This window comes from Oncorhynchus kisutch, linkage group LG2 (assembly GCF_002021735.2).
Source record: "Oncorhynchus kisutch isolate 150728-3 linkage group LG2, Okis_V2, whole genome shotgun sequence".
In the NCBI taxonomy this organism is placed as follows: domain Eukaryota; kingdom Metazoa; phylum Chordata; class Actinopteri; order Salmoniformes; family Salmonidae; genus Oncorhynchus; species Oncorhynchus kisutch.
The window spans coordinates 23,518,023-23,536,629 of NC_034175.2; the positions used below are offsets into that span (position 1 = coordinate 23,518,023).

Here is an 18,607-nt window from a genome sequence, read left to right on the forward strand (position 1 = left end):
ATAGAGCCAGTGCAAGAATGTTTCCAGGAAGTCTGGAGGTCTTTTTGGTGTGTGTTTGTGTCTGAATGCATGCATGTGTGTGTCTAATTCAGTGCTATAGCTGCAGGCAGAATATGACACAGGAAGTGTGGGTGTTTCCAGTATCACAGTGATTGAGAAAAATGGATTTCACAATGTAATCAAGTCACTGATGTACCAGTGTTTTAATATATATATTTTTTTAAAGTGAAAATACTTTAAAAAGTCATGTTTTATTTCAGCTTCCGACATTTTATCATTGTGAATATTCGGGGCCTTGTTTCCCAGAGCGTTCATAATGTTAAGATCATCGTTAGAACCTTCTTTAGTAGCCGAGGTGATTCCCAGTTCCTTCGTTAGTAATGTGGCACATCTAGTGATCCAGACCACTCATAGCGAAGCCAAAGTGCATCATTATATGCATTTATTTTGCCCTTTCGCCTCACTTTATTCACAGGTTTTCGCTAAACAGCATAAACATCTTGATTTTTTTTCTTCTGTCTGACTTTGACTACCGTTACCTTCAGAACTAAGTTGACTACAAATACAAAGTTGCTAAAGTGTTTGAAATTGTTACAAACAAGTAAAGAATACAATTATGCTTCGAATGAAAACCAAGATGACTGCATTAAAAGATGCTTAGCCTACATGGGTCTGTGTAGGCTATTTCCATCAATTGAGTTCTATTTTTCGACTAGGCTATTCGACCAAGTTTTTCATGACGTGTGACAACGTGGTCAACGATGTGCCCAATCTGTGATGTAGTGCAATGTTATTGGGTAAGCATAATAAAGCTGCCTCAGTACCACCTACGTCTGAAAATAGGCTATTAACTCTCTACGGGCTGATCCTTGGTCAGTATTGTGGAATCATTTTAATGTTCAGATTTGAATGGAGATATCTGATCCTAACAGTGTTGACACATGGTATAACGAGGCACTAAGCGAACGTTCTCGCTGGGTGGTTCTTCGGGAAACAAGTTGGCTCGTCTATATAATGATGCATCTGGTATGTCATCGTAATGCTTAAGTTACATCGCAACTGGGAAACGAGGCCCACGGGTGTTGCAAATCCTAAATAGAATCCCTTAGATATCTAACCGTAACCCATTCCAATGTCATCTCTCCCATGTAGGAAGCTTGTCCTCTCTCCTGCGTTCCAAATGGGGACCCCTGAAAGACAACGAGGCCACCGTTATTTTCTACACCAGGCAGATCCTGGAAGGGCTTAAGTATCTCCATGACAACCAGATAGTCCACAGAGACATCAAGGTGAGGTTTGTTGCTAAATAAAAACTTTTTTTTATTTATTTTTTAAGTACCAATGCCACAGCAGATTTAAATTCTCATGGTCAGAGTTAGTAGTTGTGTTCATTCGGTACTAAACGGTGGAAAATGGAGTGAAACAGGAAGGCATTTCCTGGACTTAAGAAACGCTCCTTTTTGTTTTCCTTTTCAAAACGCTTTGCTACGTTGTGGCCTACTGAGCATGAACCTGGTGTATGTTGCTTAACTACTAATGTGTCACAATGTGTTGTGGGGAAAGAGTATCTGGTGTAAGAAACAAGTCATTTTCTCACAGGGTGACAACGTGTTGATTAACACCTACAGTGGTGTTCTCAAGATCTCTGACTTTGGCACCTCGAAACGACTGGCTGGAATCAACCCCTGCACAGAGACCTTTACAGGTGTGTGTGGGTGTATGTTTGATGCTTGTGTATGAGTGTGGTTGGGTATGTGGCCATGCTTTTTGCATATGAACATTTATATTTGACTTTGTTGGTATGAATATTATTTACATGTGTTGTCTACATGTTTGTGTAGGCAGGTGTCTAAATGTCTCTGTGTGGTGTTCTTAGGGACCCTGCAGTACATGGCTCCAGAGATCATCGACCAGGGCCCGCGGGGTTATGGGAAGCCTGCAGACATCTGGTCCTTGGGCTGTACCATCATAGAGATGGCCACGGGGAAACCACCCTTCCACGAGCTGGGCAGCCCACAGGCAGCCATGTTCAAGGTAATCTTTCTCTTAGAAAATAAAAGAGAGCTGCACACTCTAGGAGCTCAGATGCAAAAATGTAATTACCAACGTTTCGACAGCCAAGCTGTCTTCATCGGGGTGTAATCACAAACACTGCGGGATGACTCGTTTATGTTGTGTCAAAAGACACACTGGTGTCTGTAATCATGGCCAAGAGTGGCCTAATATCATTGGTTAATTCTCAAGTATTAAAATGGCATACAAAGAACAGCATACATAAAACAAATGGAGAGCATACAATCATAGATTAATTTTAGACTACACAAGCTTACAAACAATTACAATGGCAAAGTCACAATCACGGCTTCAGATCAAAGTCTACGTTGAGACCGAAGGGAGCAAGGGTCTTTAAGTTAAAGATCCAGGCAGCCTCTCGTTTTAACAATAAATGATCAAGGTCACCCCCTCTCCTAGGGAAGGTGACATGTTCGATGCCAATATAACGCAGAGACGATATCGAGTGGCCTGCCTCCAAAAAGTGAGCCGCAACTGGGTAAGTCAAGTTTTTGCACCTAATGGTGCTACGATGCTCTGAGATACGTACTTTTAATTCACGCTTTGTTTAACCCACAATTTGATTGGGATCGATTTCCCTGTTTGTGGGTGTTTGAAGGATCTACATTTATAAGTGCCATTTCATTGAGCACAGCCATTACACTTGTAATTTCCATCCAGTAGGGGCGCAAATGGATGTTGTTCAGGAATATCTTGGGGTGGTAAATCAGAGTGTACCAATTGGTCTCTGAGATTTCTGCCCCGCGAGAATACGACCAAGGGAAGGTCCAAAAACACATTACCGAGACTTTCATCGGATTTTAGAATGTGCCAATGTTTGTGAACGATTCCCTTAGTTTGTTCAGAACGCTTTGAATAGCGGGTAGTTAGAACACAAGAATGCGTCTTTTTGCGAGACTGACCTTGAAAAAGGTCATGTTTTGTTTAGAATTTTCTCAATGGCAGTATTAATCTGATCATTTTTGTAGCCCCTCTCCTTGAACTTTCTTTGTGTCTCAGCCATATTTCTGTCGAAACCTGATTTTGTGTTTTGCAAATTCTTTTGATTCGACAGAATTGACTGTAGGGCAAACTATTTTTCAAGGGAAGTGGGTAACAACTATCAGCCCTCAACAAACTGTTACGATCAGTAGGCTTCCTGTAAAGATCAGTGTATAGAACATTATCTTCACACAAGATCAGAAGATCAAGAAAACTGTTTTGACGTGTATCAGATTGCATAGTAAATCTCTAATGATCAAAACAGGAGTTAAGAAAAGCATGGAAGGCCTGGAGCTGTTTTGCATCACCACTCCATAGAAAAAAATGTATCATCAATATACCGTTTCCAAATAATTTTAGGCAAGAAAACATTTGAGAGGATTGACTGTTTCTCCATGTAACCCACATACAAATTAGCATTGTTAGGAGCCATGGGGGATCCCATAGCAGTACCCTTCGTCTGAATAAAGAAATCATTTAGAAACATGAAATAGTTGTGTGTGAGTACTATTTCAGCCAATGTTATAATGCATGCACTGGAAGGTTGTTCATTAGGGTCACGTTGCAGAAGAAAATGTTCCATGGCTTCAATACCGCCCTCGTGTGGAATATTTATGTATAACGACTCAACATCAAAAGTAACTAACAAGGTATTCTCAGGGAGAGGATCAAGAGATTCAATGATAGAGATCATACTGCTGGTGTCCTTTACAAAGGAGGGGAGCTGTTCTGCGAGTGGTCTAATAAAATCAACAGAAGTAGATAGAGGGGCCATTACTGCATCCATGCCTGCTACAATAGGGCATCCTGGAGGTTGTAACATTCTTGTGTAATTTCGGCAAAGTGTAGAAAGTGGCAATTTTAGGGTGTTGAATAGTCAAAAAGTCATTTTCTTTTTTTGTTATCTGACCAGAACTTAAATACCCATCTAGGAAAGTAAAGATAGTATTCTGAAATTGGGAAGTAGGGTCACTTCTGAGTTTCTTGTAAAAGGTGTTGTCAAGCAGCTGTCTATGACACTCATTTACATAAACTGTCCTATCCATGAGTACAACCGACCCACCCTTATCAGCAGGACGAATAAGGACTGACGTATCGGATTGTAAATCAAGCAAAGCTTGTTTTTCATCCTTAGGTAAATTATGGAAAGATTTGGACCCCTGTTTATTCTTAAGGAGATGTCCAACATATTTTTCCACAAGTCTGCAATATGTCTCGATAGAGTGATTGCGATTGGCTGGAGGTATAAGATAACTCTTGCTTCTAAAAGGAGTTGGAATATGTGCAGGAGAGCAACCTACTGGTTCAATAGAAGTGTCAGAATTAGGAGAGCTAAAGTATTCCCTTACACAGATGTTTCTAAAAGACTTAAACATGTCTACCTTAACATCAACATCGTTGCACTGGGTTGTAGGCACAAAATATAACCCTTTATTAAGCAAAGAGACATGGGCAGGGCTCAATATCTCGCTTGATAAATGAAAGACACTCAGTCCCGTGGGTTCTGGCACCGTGTGAACGGTCTCCTCTGCCTCTGATAGTCGTTTCTTCTTACCCCGTCGGGTGCGGCATCTCGTCGATGCGCGTGCCTGCGGCCACCTCCGCCCGTCCGTCCGTCCATCTCGTCGATGCGCGTGCCTGCGGCCACCTCCGCCCGTCCGTCCGTCCATCTCGTCGATGCGCGTGCCTGCGGCCACCTCCGCCCTTCCGTCCGTCCAATCTCTCGTTGAATAAAAAACTACCACTGGAAGCCGATGAGGCGCTGTCTTTTTTGTCTTGGTTGAATTACTTGTTTTTAAGTTCCTTTATTTCTGTAGACAACTTGTCCTGGAGCGCTTGGTTCGTTTTCATCAGTTCATTGAATATGCCATCATCATTAACAGCTTGTGTAGTCGAAAATGAATTCATGATCGTATGCTATCCATTTGTTGTTTGTATGCTGTTCTTTGTATGCTATTTTAATATTTGATAATTAACCTATGATATTAGGCCACTCTTGGCCATGATTACAGACACCTGTGTCTTTTGACACTATATAAACAAGTCATCCCGCAGTGATGAAGACAGCTTGGCTGATGAAACGTTGGTAATTACATTTTTGCATCTGAGCTCCTAGAGTGTGCGGCTCTCTTTTATTTTCAAGTTTTCTACTCCGCTAGCCAGCACCTCGTCTTAATAGGTGTGCGTTTCTTTTTCTTCAAAACCTAAAGGTTTGACAATGAGTATGTTATTACATACTCAAGGTACTATACCTTGTTAGTACCTGGTGAATACTGGACAGTACAGAATTTTACCAGCTGAATCCAGGGTTGTGTTCAGAAAGCATCAAACTGAAGATATACTAAAACAGGGAGGGACTACCTGTACTTGTCCAATAAGAAACTGTCAGTTTCCGTTGCAAAACGTTTTACCTTGTGTCCCCTACTGAACACAACACTGAAGAGTATGTACTCTGTTCCCGTCTCCCTCTAGGTTGGTATGTTCAAGATCCACCCGGAGGTGCCGGAGTGTATGTCAGGTGAGGCCAAAGTCTGCATCATGAGCTGCTTCACACCGGACCCAGACAACAGGGCCACGGCCTCTGAGCTGCTCAAGGACTCCTTCCTCAAGACCACCTCCCGGAGGAAGGCCAAGCCAGAGCCTGAGACACTGCCTACGGATGCTGGTGAGTCATCATCATTGTTATCGTCATAATCATAGGTAGCTTTATTTTCATCCTCATAGTTAGCGTCATCATTTTTATAGTCATCATCAGTGCCAGAGTCTGGTCTATCTATCGATCTATCGATTCCCTTTATTTTTTTGAGCAGTATATATATATATATATATATATATATATATATCAAAAAAATAAAGGGAACACTTAAACAACACAATGTAACTCCAAGTCAATCACACTTCTGTGAAATCAAACTCTCCACTTAGGAAGCAACACTGATTGACAATAAATGTCACATGCTGTTGTGCAAATGGAATAGACAACAGTTGGAAATTATAGGCAATTAGCAAGACACCCCCAATAAAGGAGTGGTTCTGCAGGTGGGGACCACAGACCACTTCTCAGTTCCTATGCTTCCTGGCTGATGTTTTGGTCACTTTTGAATGCTGGCGGTGCTTTCACTCTAGTGGTAGCATGAGACGGAGTCTACAACCCACACAAGTGGCTCAGGTAGTGCAGCTCATCCAGGATGGCACATCAATGCGAGCTGTGGCAAGAATGTTTGCTGTGTCTGTCAGTGTAGTGTCCAGAGCATGGAGGCGCTACCAGGAGACAGGCCAGTAGATCAGGCGACGTGGAGGAGGCCGTAGGAGGGCAACAACCCAGCAGCAGGACCGCTACCTCCGCCTTTTAGCAAGGAGGAGCAGGAGGAGCACTGCCAGAGCCCTGCAAAATGACCTCCAGCAGGCCACAAATGTGAATGTGTCTGCTTAAACGGTCAGAAACAGACTCCGTGAGGGCCCGACGTCCACAGGTGGGGGTTGTGCTTACAGCCCAACACCGTGCAGGACTTTTTTCATTTGCCAGAGAACACCAAGAGTGGCAAATTTGCCACTGGCGCCCTGAGCTCTTCACAGATGAAAGCAGGTTCACACTGAGCACGTGACAGTCTGGAGACGCCGTGGAGAACGTTCTGCTGCCTGCAACATCCTCCAGCATGACCGGTTTGGCGGTGGGTCAGTCATGGTGTGGGGTGACATTTCTTTGGGGGGCCGCACAGCCCTCCGTGTGCTTGCCAGAGGTAGCCTGACTGCCATTAGGTACCGAGATGAGATCCTCAGACCTCTTGTGAGACCATATGCTGGTGCGGTTGGCCCTGGGTTCCTCCTAATGCAAGACAATGCTAGACCTCATGTGGCTGGAGTGTGTCAGCAGTTCCTGCAAGAGGGAGGCATTGATGCTATGGACTGGCCCGACCGTTCCCCAGACCTGAATCCAATGGAGCACATCTGGGACATCATGTCTCGCTCCATCCACCAACACCACGTTGCACCACAGACTGTCCAGGAGTTGGCGGATGCTTTAGTCCAGGTCTGGGAGGAGATCCCTCAGGAAACCGTCCGCCACCTCAGCAGGAGCATGCCCAGGCGTTGTAGGGAGGTCATACAGGCACGTGGAGGCCACACACACTACTGAGCCTCATTTTGACTTGTTTTAAGGACATTACATCAAAGTTGGTTTATAATTGTCTGAAATATTAATTATTATTGCCCTTGTCTGTGCATAGTCTTCCTAATTCAGAAAGGCTATGCTCGTCGCCAATCCGTCACCATTACTGAGGTAATGACTCTGCCCTGCTTTGTGTCCTGTAGGTGACAACTACCAGCGCAGTATGTCTGTCCCAGTGTCTATACCTGTGACAGATACAGACACAATGGACCTGTCGTGCTCCTGGGACCTCCGGAGGACCATCTCCCCCCTCAGAGGAACGGACATTAAAAAGAGCCCACCCAGCACCAGAGGCTTCCTGCCGTAGGTCAAAACATCCTATACCCTCTGGTTCCCCATTCGATTACATCCGATTTGTGAAACAACTTCATTGTAGGTCATTGCCTTACTGTTAATGCAATAGATCATCTCAAGGTAGACCATGTCTTTTTCTATATTGTCTGAAAAATCCAACTGCTCCATGATGAGCTTCCACCATATTGTCTTATTTTCCAATCGCTACAGACCGAGGGGAGGCGTAGAGGAGAGGTCAGATTTTCAAGCAATTGAGATGGAGCCCATGCTAAATATTGCCAAAGACCATATTTGTATGGCAGATTGTTTTATCTATGTGACATTGGTGTATCTCGTCTCCACCTTGTGGTGGCCAGGGTGTCAGAGGAGCCCAGTGCTGTGAACACGACGGCTAGTCCAGCCACGTCAGGGGAGAACCTGGGCCTGTTCCTACTGAGGAAGGACAGCGAGAGGAGGGCCACACTGCACAGGATCCTCACTGAGTACATCACCGACGTAGTGCACAACATCCAGAACACACTACCTCAGGTAGAGAGAGAGAGAGAGATCTTGGGCTGTATGTGTCAGAGTAGGTGTGCTGATCTGTTTGACCTTTTAGATCATAATGAATAAGACCGGATGGACCTGATCTTAGATCGGTACTTCTACTCTTTGACAATTTTTTTATATGGGCCTTGAGAAGGATCTATCCCTAATACAGTCAACTCCTGATAAATGCAATGGCTTAGGATGGTTATGAGGGCATGCACTCAACCGATCGGAGCATGAATATATCCAGAGCAATTAAAGACAATGTATGGTGAAATAATATAATAATAATAAATGTCACTTAGCAGAATTTTACGTATGGTTGGTCCCGGGAAAGTGAACCCACTACCCTGGTGTTACAAGCACCATGCTCTACCAACTGAGCTACACAGGGCCACAAGGCACTTAACTGAGTTTACCCTTATCAGGAGTCTGCTGTACATGTTAGGTGTGAAAGAATGAGTGTTTATGTCTACATTTTACACTTGTAGGTTTCTTTGCCGATAATTATTTTAGAATGTTTCCTCTCTCCTTGCCTCTAAGCAAACAGACGTTGGGTCCGTGACCTCAGAGCACATCTCTGAGCTGATTGGCTGCCTGCGGGAGAACATCCGCTCTCCAGACAGAAGGCACCTGACCAACAGATTGGTGAAGTTGCGCTCCACACTGCTTGCTACCGCAGTACCTCTCAAAAACCTGCGAGCTGTGCTCTTCAGCTTCCAGGATGCGGTAGGTCACTGGAGGTCACCGTTGTGTTCATTCGGGTATGCAACAGAAAACATTACAAAACATCTTATTGGAGTAGTCCCTCCCTGTTCTTTTTCATGTGGTACTTAATGAACATTACCCAGGAGTTGCTTCGCCAGTCCTTGAGGACAGTAGCCCTGCCAGTTTCCATTTCTCCCTGGCACGTAAAAGATTGCTTACTGTCATGGATTGGCCATAGATTTCAAACACGGTTCCTCAAGTATTAGACAGATAGTAATCACAAGGCCAGGGTGGACGGGGGATTGAACAGGGGGAGTCGTATATGTGTAAATAGCCAGGAGTTTTACCACAGGCTATGCATCACACCCAATAGTATTGTGCTAATCTGTTCTTCTCACTCCCGCGTGTGTGTGTGTGTGCAGGTGAAAAAGGTGTTGAGGCAGCAGCAGGTGAAACCTCACTGGATGTTTGCTCTGGATAACCTGCTGAGGCAGGCCGTGCAGGACGCCATCACTGTACTATTACCAGGTAAGAACCAGCAGAGTCAGGCCTAATTCCATCTCAACTTCTATCTGTTGTATTGGACATACAAATTCCTCATAGAACTCCTGTTCAATTTCATGATATGACTCTGGGATTTGGAATTGAGTCCATCCCCGCCATTCAAAGGCTTCACCACCTCCCAAATCCCCGCCCACATGCACACTCTTGCTCACACACACACCTCAATGTCTTTCAGAGCTCAAGCTCCAGCTGCAGTCTTCCTTTGAGACGGAGGAGAGTAGCCCAGAGAGAGGGCAGCGGCCCAGTGAGCTAGTAAAGCTTTTGCCTGCAGTTTTCTCAGATGACCAGGTGGCGGCGCCAGCCGACACAGAGACCATAGAGGAAGTTTCAGAAAGCCCCTGCTTACCCAATGGCCTCCAGTACAACACTAACTGTCCCCTCAGCCAGGAACTGACAGATCTACGGCTAGAGACTCGCAGGTTCAGTGCCATTTACTTAGCTGTTTATATTACATTGCTTTATTGGCATGACAAAAAAAATGCATTTGTATTGTCATGTTATTCTTTATTCCACCTTTTAACCTGGGGTTTCCATTCATTTCAACTTTAATATAATTGGCTTTAAAATGTAAAGAAAATAGTCATTCCTACAGATTCAGTGAAAAGTGCCAGCACACAACCAAGGATTACATTGCAACCAGTTACAACATGGACAGTGAAGTGATGTGTGTAAATAGGAAAATTTACTGTTACTTCAGGCCTGGTCCATAATGACTAATTGTGTGTTTCAGACTGCTGACTCAGCTGAGTGAGAAAGAGCGGGAATACCAGGAGCTACTGAGGAACTCTGTCCAGAGGAGACAGGATCAGATCGACACTACCAGGAACACATCAGAACCCACAGGTAATGTTTTCAGATCCCACTCCGTCCCAAAGCAGTCTGACTGTTGCTAATGTCAGCCCATTTAAGGCTAGTGTGTTGGTAAACATTGTACGTTTGGGTGAAGTACCTTAGTGAGCCAAATTCTGTCACTCTGCCACACCTTAGTATGTAGCAAGGCCGAGCACTCTGCCTAATAAATAATGAATATCAGGCGTTAAAATCCTGTGTGTTTTTTGTATACATGTAGACAATGGAGGTTGAAGCTTGTGGTATGACAGTGGTCCCACAAGTTACAGCCTGCCTACTGTCATGTTCCTAAAATGGAGAGATGGAATGCCATTGAGACACTTTGTAGGCTTTGTGATTCACACCCTGTGTTTCTAGATCTCTCTCCACACCTCACCCTCAGACAGTGGATTTCTGCTCTACTGGTTTGAGTTTAAGGCGTGTAGCTCATTGCCGCTGAGATTCGAGACTTGGAACCAGATGTGTCAGTCATAATAATGATTAGAAACTGGCATCGGAAAATGTTGGCCTGTTTTTGTTTATAAGACCCTAATTAACGCTTTTGCTTTGTATCTGTCAGGTTTACTTCCTTTACACCCATGTTAACGTATACTGTCGCGAATAGCCCCGACCGGGACTCAAAACCTCAGTCCATGTGACTGTCAGTCGAACACCTTAACCATATCTGAAAATCTGCATTTGAAATACTAACAATGTTCAGCTTAGTAGCATGATGGTGCAAACTGGTGACCAGATCATACCGACTTGTCTTCTCATCCTCCTGTAGATACAGAGTTGTCCCTGCAGATAAGTTTGAACCCAGAAGTCAAGTCCTTGGTTTGCTGGCTGAAGGCTATCCCAGTAGATCAGGACACCATAGACAAGGTAAGGAACTTCAAAAATGACTTTGTGATTTAATGATGTGGGATTGGTTATTAGAATATGGTGTGGCTATTGATTTATGGGTAACTACATGCATGGAATAAACCATCTAATTGGTGAAAAGTGCCTTAAGCACATTATAATAAAATGACAAATCACAAAAGTCTATACCACGAAAAATCTGAAAAAATAGGAAGTAATGTAGCTCGGTTTCAGTCCGTGTTTGCGTGAGGCTTGTTCTCACTGATGTTGCGCAAGTAGAATTCACGCTGTGCTTTTGTTTGTAGTTACTCTCTCACGAGTTCACCTTGGACTGTCTCCTCACCATGGCCTGCAGGGATGACTTGATGTACTGTGCCATAAGGTGAACTTCCTCCTCCAATCATGTTCGCACATCCTTAAAGCAGAAACAGGAAACTGATCTACGCTAATGAGGAAAACCCCATTGTTTTCTGTTTGGATGTTTATGTCGTTATTCAAAGTACTGTGAATCGCTGAGATGTGTCAATGTGTGACTAGGGATCTGTGCAGTAGGAGGGTGTATGGATGTGACGCCCACCCACACACATAAAGGGTCCTGTACTGTAATGGTTGTATTCTTTACTGGTACTGTTTCGTCCACAGAGGAGGGATGCTGTGTCGTGTCTGGGCAGCCATCACAACACAGAGGAAGTCAAAGCTCAAATCTCAGCTCAGCACTCAACACTCTGAAGAGGACGAGGACACCATTCTCTGATGGGTCATTACGTGTTCCACTAATAGGCTGGTCCTATAAACACAACATGGTACAAATTTACTGAGTCTGTGAATTTGTCTCATAGTTAAGATTCAGGAATTAGTGTGTGTGTCAGTGTGTGTGCGCATGTACGGTTTTCTGAGAACAAGATAATCATGTCATAAAAATTGGGACCTACCTTAGTATTTCCCCAAAGATGTTATATTGAAACTGAAATGGTTACAGAAAGATGGATGAACAGTCAAGGATATGTTTTCTGTCATTTCTTATTGTGAATAACTGTACTTGTAAAACGGGTTTGGAGAAATCTGCAATCTGATTGGCTGAAATGGGGTTCTAAACCATTGACAATTCCCTGATATTCGGAGGGGAGAGGGGGGATATTTAGGGCCAACAGCTGTCATATTTTTATCTCAACAGACACTCCGTGCCTCCATGATACTTCACATTCATTTGTTAGTTTGGTGTGTAGTATAAAACAAAATGTACCTCCTTTAATGTACACCATTTCTGAGCTCTTCGCAGGGCCTAGGACCTGAAGAAAAGTTATGTAATTGATGGTAAATATACACTTTTGCGAGAATGTGTTCTGGTGATTGGTCATTTAAATAAGTGGGAATAGTGGTGTCTGCAATAGGTGTATACCACATACTGGTGGTGTCTGTAATAGGTGTATACCACATACTGGTGGTGTCTGTAATAGGTGTATATGGGTCTTTCGATAAAGAAAGGGGCCAATGTTCATGTTAAAAATGTAATATGTTTAAATATGATTTTTCTCTGTTTCACATTTGTAGTTACAGGAATAAAAGTCTTGGTAGGCATAATTACTAATGCCACCTAGCAACAACAAAACATCTACATGTCATTCAAAATGTCACATGAAACATGGACACTGCATGTTTCTTTGTCATGCCTAGTAGCCAGGTCTGTTTGTGCTTTAGTCAACTTCTCTATAATGTATAGCCCTGCTTAAAATTCCTGATTTCGTGGTATCCAATTGTCTTATCGCTGCAACTCCCGTACAGACTCGGGAGAGGCTAAGGTCGAGAGCCGTGCGTCCTCCGAAACAAAACCCAACCAAGCCGCACTGCTTCTTGACACAATGCCCGCTTAACCCGGAAGCCAGCCGCACCAACGTTTCGGAGGAAACACCGTACACCTGGTGACCTTGTCAGCGTGCACTGCGCCCGGCCCTCCACAGGAGTCGCTAGTGTGCGATGGGACAAGGACATCCCTGCCGGCCAAACCCTCCTCTAACCCGGACGACGCTGGGCCAATTGTGCGCCGCCCCATTGGTCTCCCGGTCGCGGCCGGCTGCAACAGAGCCTGGACTTGAACCCAGAATCTCTAGCGGCACAGCTATTACTGCGATGCAGTGCCTTAGACCACTGCACCACTCGGGAGGCCCAAAAGTCATTTGAAATGTTTTTTTTCAATTTTAAAACGAAACAATTGACCGATTCCCAATTGCTGCATTTTAACTCTGTAAAACAAACGATCAAAACGTACACGGACTGTATTCTTATCTCAGGAATCCTGACTTAATGTTGTCCACGGAGTAGGCTAATTATCTTGACCGCCGTAACAACATGGACACAGACATGTTCTGTCACTCCTCGAGATCAACAGTAATTCCTGCACTTTGGCGGCTGTTCAATCACATGCGATAAAACAGGAGCTCTTTATCGCTTGACTGTCGTTCAACAAAACAAATCCTGAATCGGATGATGTAGCGCGATAATGTCCCCCTCACACTAAACAGCTAGACATCAAATGCGCAACAAACAACTATTTTGCATACAGTGGGAAGACAAAGTATGTGAACCCATTGGAATTATCCGGATTTAGATCTGAGCTTCATCTAAGTCACAACAGACAATCACAAGCTGCTTAAACTAATAACACACAAATTATTATACTTTTCTTCTCTATATTGAATGCATCATTTAAACATTCACAGTGTAGGTTGGGGAAAAATAATGACTTCTCCAAAAGCTAATTGGAGTCAGGTGTCAGCTAACCTGGAGTATAATCATTGAGACAAGATTGGAGATGTTGGTTAGAGCTGCCCTGCCCTGTTAAAAAACACTCACAAAATTTGAGTTTGCTATTCACAAGAAGCATTGCCTGATGTGAACCATGCCTCGAACAAAAGAGATCTCAGAAGACCTAAGATTAAGAATTTTGACTTGCATAAAGCTGGAAAGGGTTACAAAAGTATCTCTAAAAGCCATGATGTTCATCAGTCCACGGTAAGACAAATTGTCTATAAATGGAGAAAGTTCAGCACTGTTGCTACTCTCGGTAGGAGTGGTCATCCTGCAAAGATGACTGCAAGAGGAGAATGCTCAATGAGGTTAAGAAGAATCCTAGAGTATCAGCTAAAGACTTACATAAATCTGTTGATGAGTCTACAATAAGTAAAACCCTAAACAAGAATGGTGTTCATAGGAGGACACCACGGAAGAAGCCACTGCTGTCTTAAAAAAAAAATCTACACATCTGAAAATCTACACATCTGAAGTTCGCAAAAGAGCATCTGGATGTTCCATAGTGCTACTGGCAAAATATTCTGTGGACAGATGAAACTAAAGTTGTGGTGTTTGAAAGGAACACACAACCCTATGTGTGGAGAAAAAAAGTCACAGCACACCAACATCAAAACCTCATCCCAACTGTAAAGTATGGTGAAGGGAGCATCATGGTTTGGGGCTGCTTTGCTGCCTCAGGGCCTGGAGAGATAGCTATCATCGGCGGAAAAATTAATTCCCATGTTTATTAACATATTTTGCAGGAGAATGTAAGGCTGTCTGTCTGCCAATTGAAGTTCAACAGAAGTTGGGTGATGCAGCAGGACATTGACCCAAAACACAGAAGTAAATCAACAACAGAATGGCTTCAAAATAAGAAAATACTGGAGTGGCCCAGTCAGAGTCCTGACCTCAGCCCGATTGAGATGCTGTGGCATGACCTCGAGAGTAGTTCACACCAGACATCCCCAGAATATTGCTGAACTGAAACAGTTTTGTAAAGAGGAATGTTCTAAATTTCCTCCTGACCGTTGTGCAGGTCTGATCCGCAACTACAGGAAGCGTTTGGTTGAGGTTATTGCTGCCAAAGGAGGGTCAACAAGTTATTAAATCCAAGGGTTCACATACTTTCCCCGCCCTGTACTGTGAATGTTTGCGCGGTGTGTTCAATAAAGACATATGGGAACATATAATTGTGTTGTTAGTTTAAGCAGACTGTTTGTCTATTGTTGTGACCTAGATGAAGATCAGATCAAATTTTATGACCAATTTATGCAGAATTGAACTTATCCAGTTCTTCCAAAAGGTTCACATACTTTTTTGTGCCTCTGTAATTATGTTAAAGTTACTCTTTCTGTTAAATGCATTTGATTTTGCAATCGTATGCATTATTTTCGACATGTGTGTGTGCCCATCAAAGCTGTTTTCACACTAACACAGGGAGGTACAAAATGTTACGAGGTTACAGTGCACTTCTGAGTTCCCCCCCATACAAAAAAAGTGTCCGACAGCAATATCCAGGAATTTTACAGAATCAAGTTCAATGTGTAATTCATTTCTTAAACGCTTAGTATATGATATAACAACAAACAGTATTATAAATGTAAGGAAAGAAAGGTAGTTTTATCACATTTTTTTGTAAAAATCTATGAAAAATTCCAAATATGACAAAGGGTTTAAACAGGTTTTGATTCTACTCATGAATTATACTGAACAGTTCATATAAGGGATTCTGTCCATTTAAATCAATGAATTAGGCCCTAATCTATGGATTTCACATGACTGGGAATACAGATACTGTATGTATCTGTTGGTCACAGATACTTTTTTTTTAAATGTAAGGGTGTGGATCAGAAAACCAGTCAGTATCTGGTGTGACCACCATTTGACTCATGCAGCGCGACACATCTCTTTTGCATAGAGTTGATCAGGCTGTTGATTGTGGCCTGTGGAATGTTGTTCCACTCTTCAATGGCTGTGTGAAGTTGCTAGATATTGGTGGGAACTGGGACATGCTGTCGTAAACATCAACCCCGAGCATCCCAAACTTGCTCAATGGGTGAGTATGCAGGCCATAGAAGAACAAAGACAGTTTCAGCTTCCAGTAATTGTGTACAGACCTTTATCCACACGGGGCGGTGCATTATTATGCTGAAACAGGGTGATGGCGGCAGATGACTGGTACGACATTGGGCCTCAGGATCTCATCACGGTATCTCTGAGCATTCAAATTGCCATCGATAAAATGCAATTGTGTTCGTTGTCCTGTCAGTAGCTTATGTCTGCCCGTACCATAACCCCACCGCCACCATGTGGCACTCTGTTCACGATGTTTACATCAGCAAACCACTTGCCCACACGCTATACACACTGTCTGCCATCAAACCGGGATTCATCCGTGAAGAGTACACTTCTCCAGCATGCCAGTTGCCATCGAAGGTGAGCATTTGCCGACTGAAGTCGGTTACGACACCAAACAGCAGTCAGGTCATGACCCTGGTGAAGACGACGAGCATGCTTCCCTGAGACGGTTTCTTCGGTTGTGCAAACCCACAGACTCGTCAGCTGTTCGGTTGGCTGGTCTCAGATGATCCTGCGGGTGAGGAAGCTGGTGGTGGAAGTCCTGGGCTGCCGTCGTTACACGTGGTCTGCATTTGAGAGGCCGGTTAGACACTACTTCCAAATGATCTAAAATGATGTTTTGAGGCAGCTTATGGTAGAGAAATGGACATTCAATTAAACTCCAACAGCTCTGGTGAACATTCCTGCAGTCAGCATTGTGTTGTGTGACAAAACTGCACATTCAGGTGGATGGATTATCTTGGTAAAGGAGAACTGCTCACTAACAGGGATGTAAACAAATTTGTGCACAAAATATGAGAGAAATAAGCTTTTTGTGCATATGGACAATTACTGAGATCTTTTATTTCAGCTCATAAAACATGGGGCCAACACTTTACATGTGTTTTATATATTTGTTCAGTATAGATTGATAGGTAGCTCCTGTGATGTGTGATCACTTCCATATTCTATGACTTGGCTCATGTGTTACCATGGTTCCATCACATAATGCCATGACAGTTAGTACTGTCGGTACCGTTGGCACCAGACAGGATGGATTCATGGACACCGGATGACCCCAGGAGCCAGGATGTTTCTGAGATACTGGGACCGGCTCACCTGGCACCGGCGGTCATACCACGCTCAGTCTCTTAGGTCACTAGTTTTGCCCATTCTAACGTTCGTTCAAACAGTAACTGAATGCCTCTGCCCATCTGCCTGCTTTATATAGCAAGCCATGGCCACGTTACTCACTGTCTGTAGGAGCAAACTTTTTTTGTGAACGGGGTGGTGTACCTAATCAACTATCAACTGATTTTAAGTTCCCTTATTTATATCTTAATTTATTCACGTGAAGAAAAAGCTGGGTATTATTGACTGTGTAACAGCTCCAAACAGTCACTGATACCCTAGTTTATAGAAAGACCCAAATGCTGTCATAAGCTGAAAGATCAATAGAAGGAAAGAGGATCATATTTGTGTACGTATGAGTGTACACACGCTCCTGCTCACTCAATCTTACACATATACACACACACACTCACAGATAGAGAGAGATCCAAACACACAGTCTGGTGGAAGAAGTGAATCAGTGGTGCCCACACTGTAAAATTCCACACATGCTTCCCCATCTGTTATTATACTGTTGACATCACCTTGGAGACAAGTGTTTGGGCCTTCCTCTTATCCTAGGCCATATGGCTACACACACTGTGTGTGTGTGTGTGTGTGTGTGTTTCATCCATTTAGTTGTGTAATTATTCCCCAGTATTCTCTATGGTCCTATATGCAATTGGTGAGATGGGACAATGAAGTCAATTATTTTCTTAACTACAATAAGTGATGGAAATATTAGAGGGCTAGTGAAGTATACATCTACTCAAACACTGAGTCATAAGGGATATTAAAATCATTTAGGGATTGGGCTTGGTTCACTTTAATGTATGAATAATACCCACAATGGGCTTGGTTCACTTTAATGTATGAATAATACCCACAATGGGCTTGGTTCACTTTAATGTATGAATAATACCCACAATGGCATATCAGTATTGTCTGTTGTTTATTTAGATAAATGTTTATGTCCTCTCCTTTCTATTCTTCTCTTAATGAGTGTTTTACCCTTTTGCTATTGCATGTAGCACATAAGGGCACATGGGTACATGATTAAAAACACCCAGAGAAATTAGTTACGAATAAAAAATTGTACATTTACATGATGCTAAATGAGACAACCACATATCACAGGCATAGTAAGTACACCTTTCCTCAATTAAGTAATTGTCAGCAAAGTCAGAGCTAGAAAGGGGGGAAGTCAAGTTCAAGTGTAGGAAGGAAGTCGTTTTTTGGGGGGGGTGGGTCGAGGTGAGGAGGGTTATTATTTAAGATTCTCTTTGAAGAGGTAGGTTTTTAGGTGCTTTCGAAAGATGGGCAGGGACTCCGCTGTCCTCGCTGTTGGATTCCAATACTTGTTCTTGCCTTCGGCAAACACATCTAATGAGGCTATTCTAATTAGGCTATTCTCAAACCCAATAAGCACAGATTTTTTTTTTTACAATGTCACCTAATAGTGTTCTGCAGATAAGGACTGCACAGAGTATATTTGAGAAGTTATTGCACAATTAAAATGTATGCCTCTGTTCTCTGATAGGTCCAGGTCAATAGTGTCTCTAGGGTTTGTTGCTAGGCTTTACATCATGTTTCGAGTCAGGTGAATAACCATTTTAGTAATACAAACCAACATAATTTTTT

At 43.2% G+C, this 18,607-nt stretch overlaps 1 protein-coding gene across 1 annotated transcript in view; it reads left to right on the forward strand.

Annotated features, from left to right (window-relative positions):
- LOC109909944 (mitogen-activated protein kinase kinase kinase 5) overlaps positions 1–12,621 on the forward strand; it is a 34,383-nt gene extending 21,762 nt beyond the window's left edge. The window contains exons 16-28 of the mRNA XM_020509042.2: positions 1,153–1,289; positions 1,600–1,705; positions 1,877–2,034; positions 5,527–5,719; positions 7,366–7,525; positions 7,873–8,044; positions 8,588–8,773; positions 9,175–9,280; positions 9,492–9,735; positions 10,047–10,159; positions 10,932–11,029; positions 11,314–11,390; positions 11,651–12,621. Of these exons, the coding sequence (XP_020364631.1) occupies positions 1,153–1,289; positions 1,600–1,705; positions 1,877–2,034; positions 5,527–5,719; positions 7,366–7,525; positions 7,873–8,044; positions 8,588–8,773; positions 9,175–9,280; positions 9,492–9,735; positions 10,047–10,159; positions 10,932–11,029; positions 11,314–11,390; positions 11,651–11,762 (1,862 nt within the window). The 3' untranslated portion in view covers positions 11,763–12,621. The remainder of the gene's footprint in view (positions 1–1,152; positions 1,290–1,599; positions 1,706–1,876; positions 2,035–5,526; positions 5,720–7,365; positions 7,526–7,872; positions 8,045–8,587; positions 8,774–9,174; positions 9,281–9,491; positions 9,736–10,046; positions 10,160–10,931; positions 11,030–11,313; positions 11,391–11,650) is intronic.
- The last annotated feature ends 5,986 nt before the right edge of the window (positions 12,622–18,607 follow it).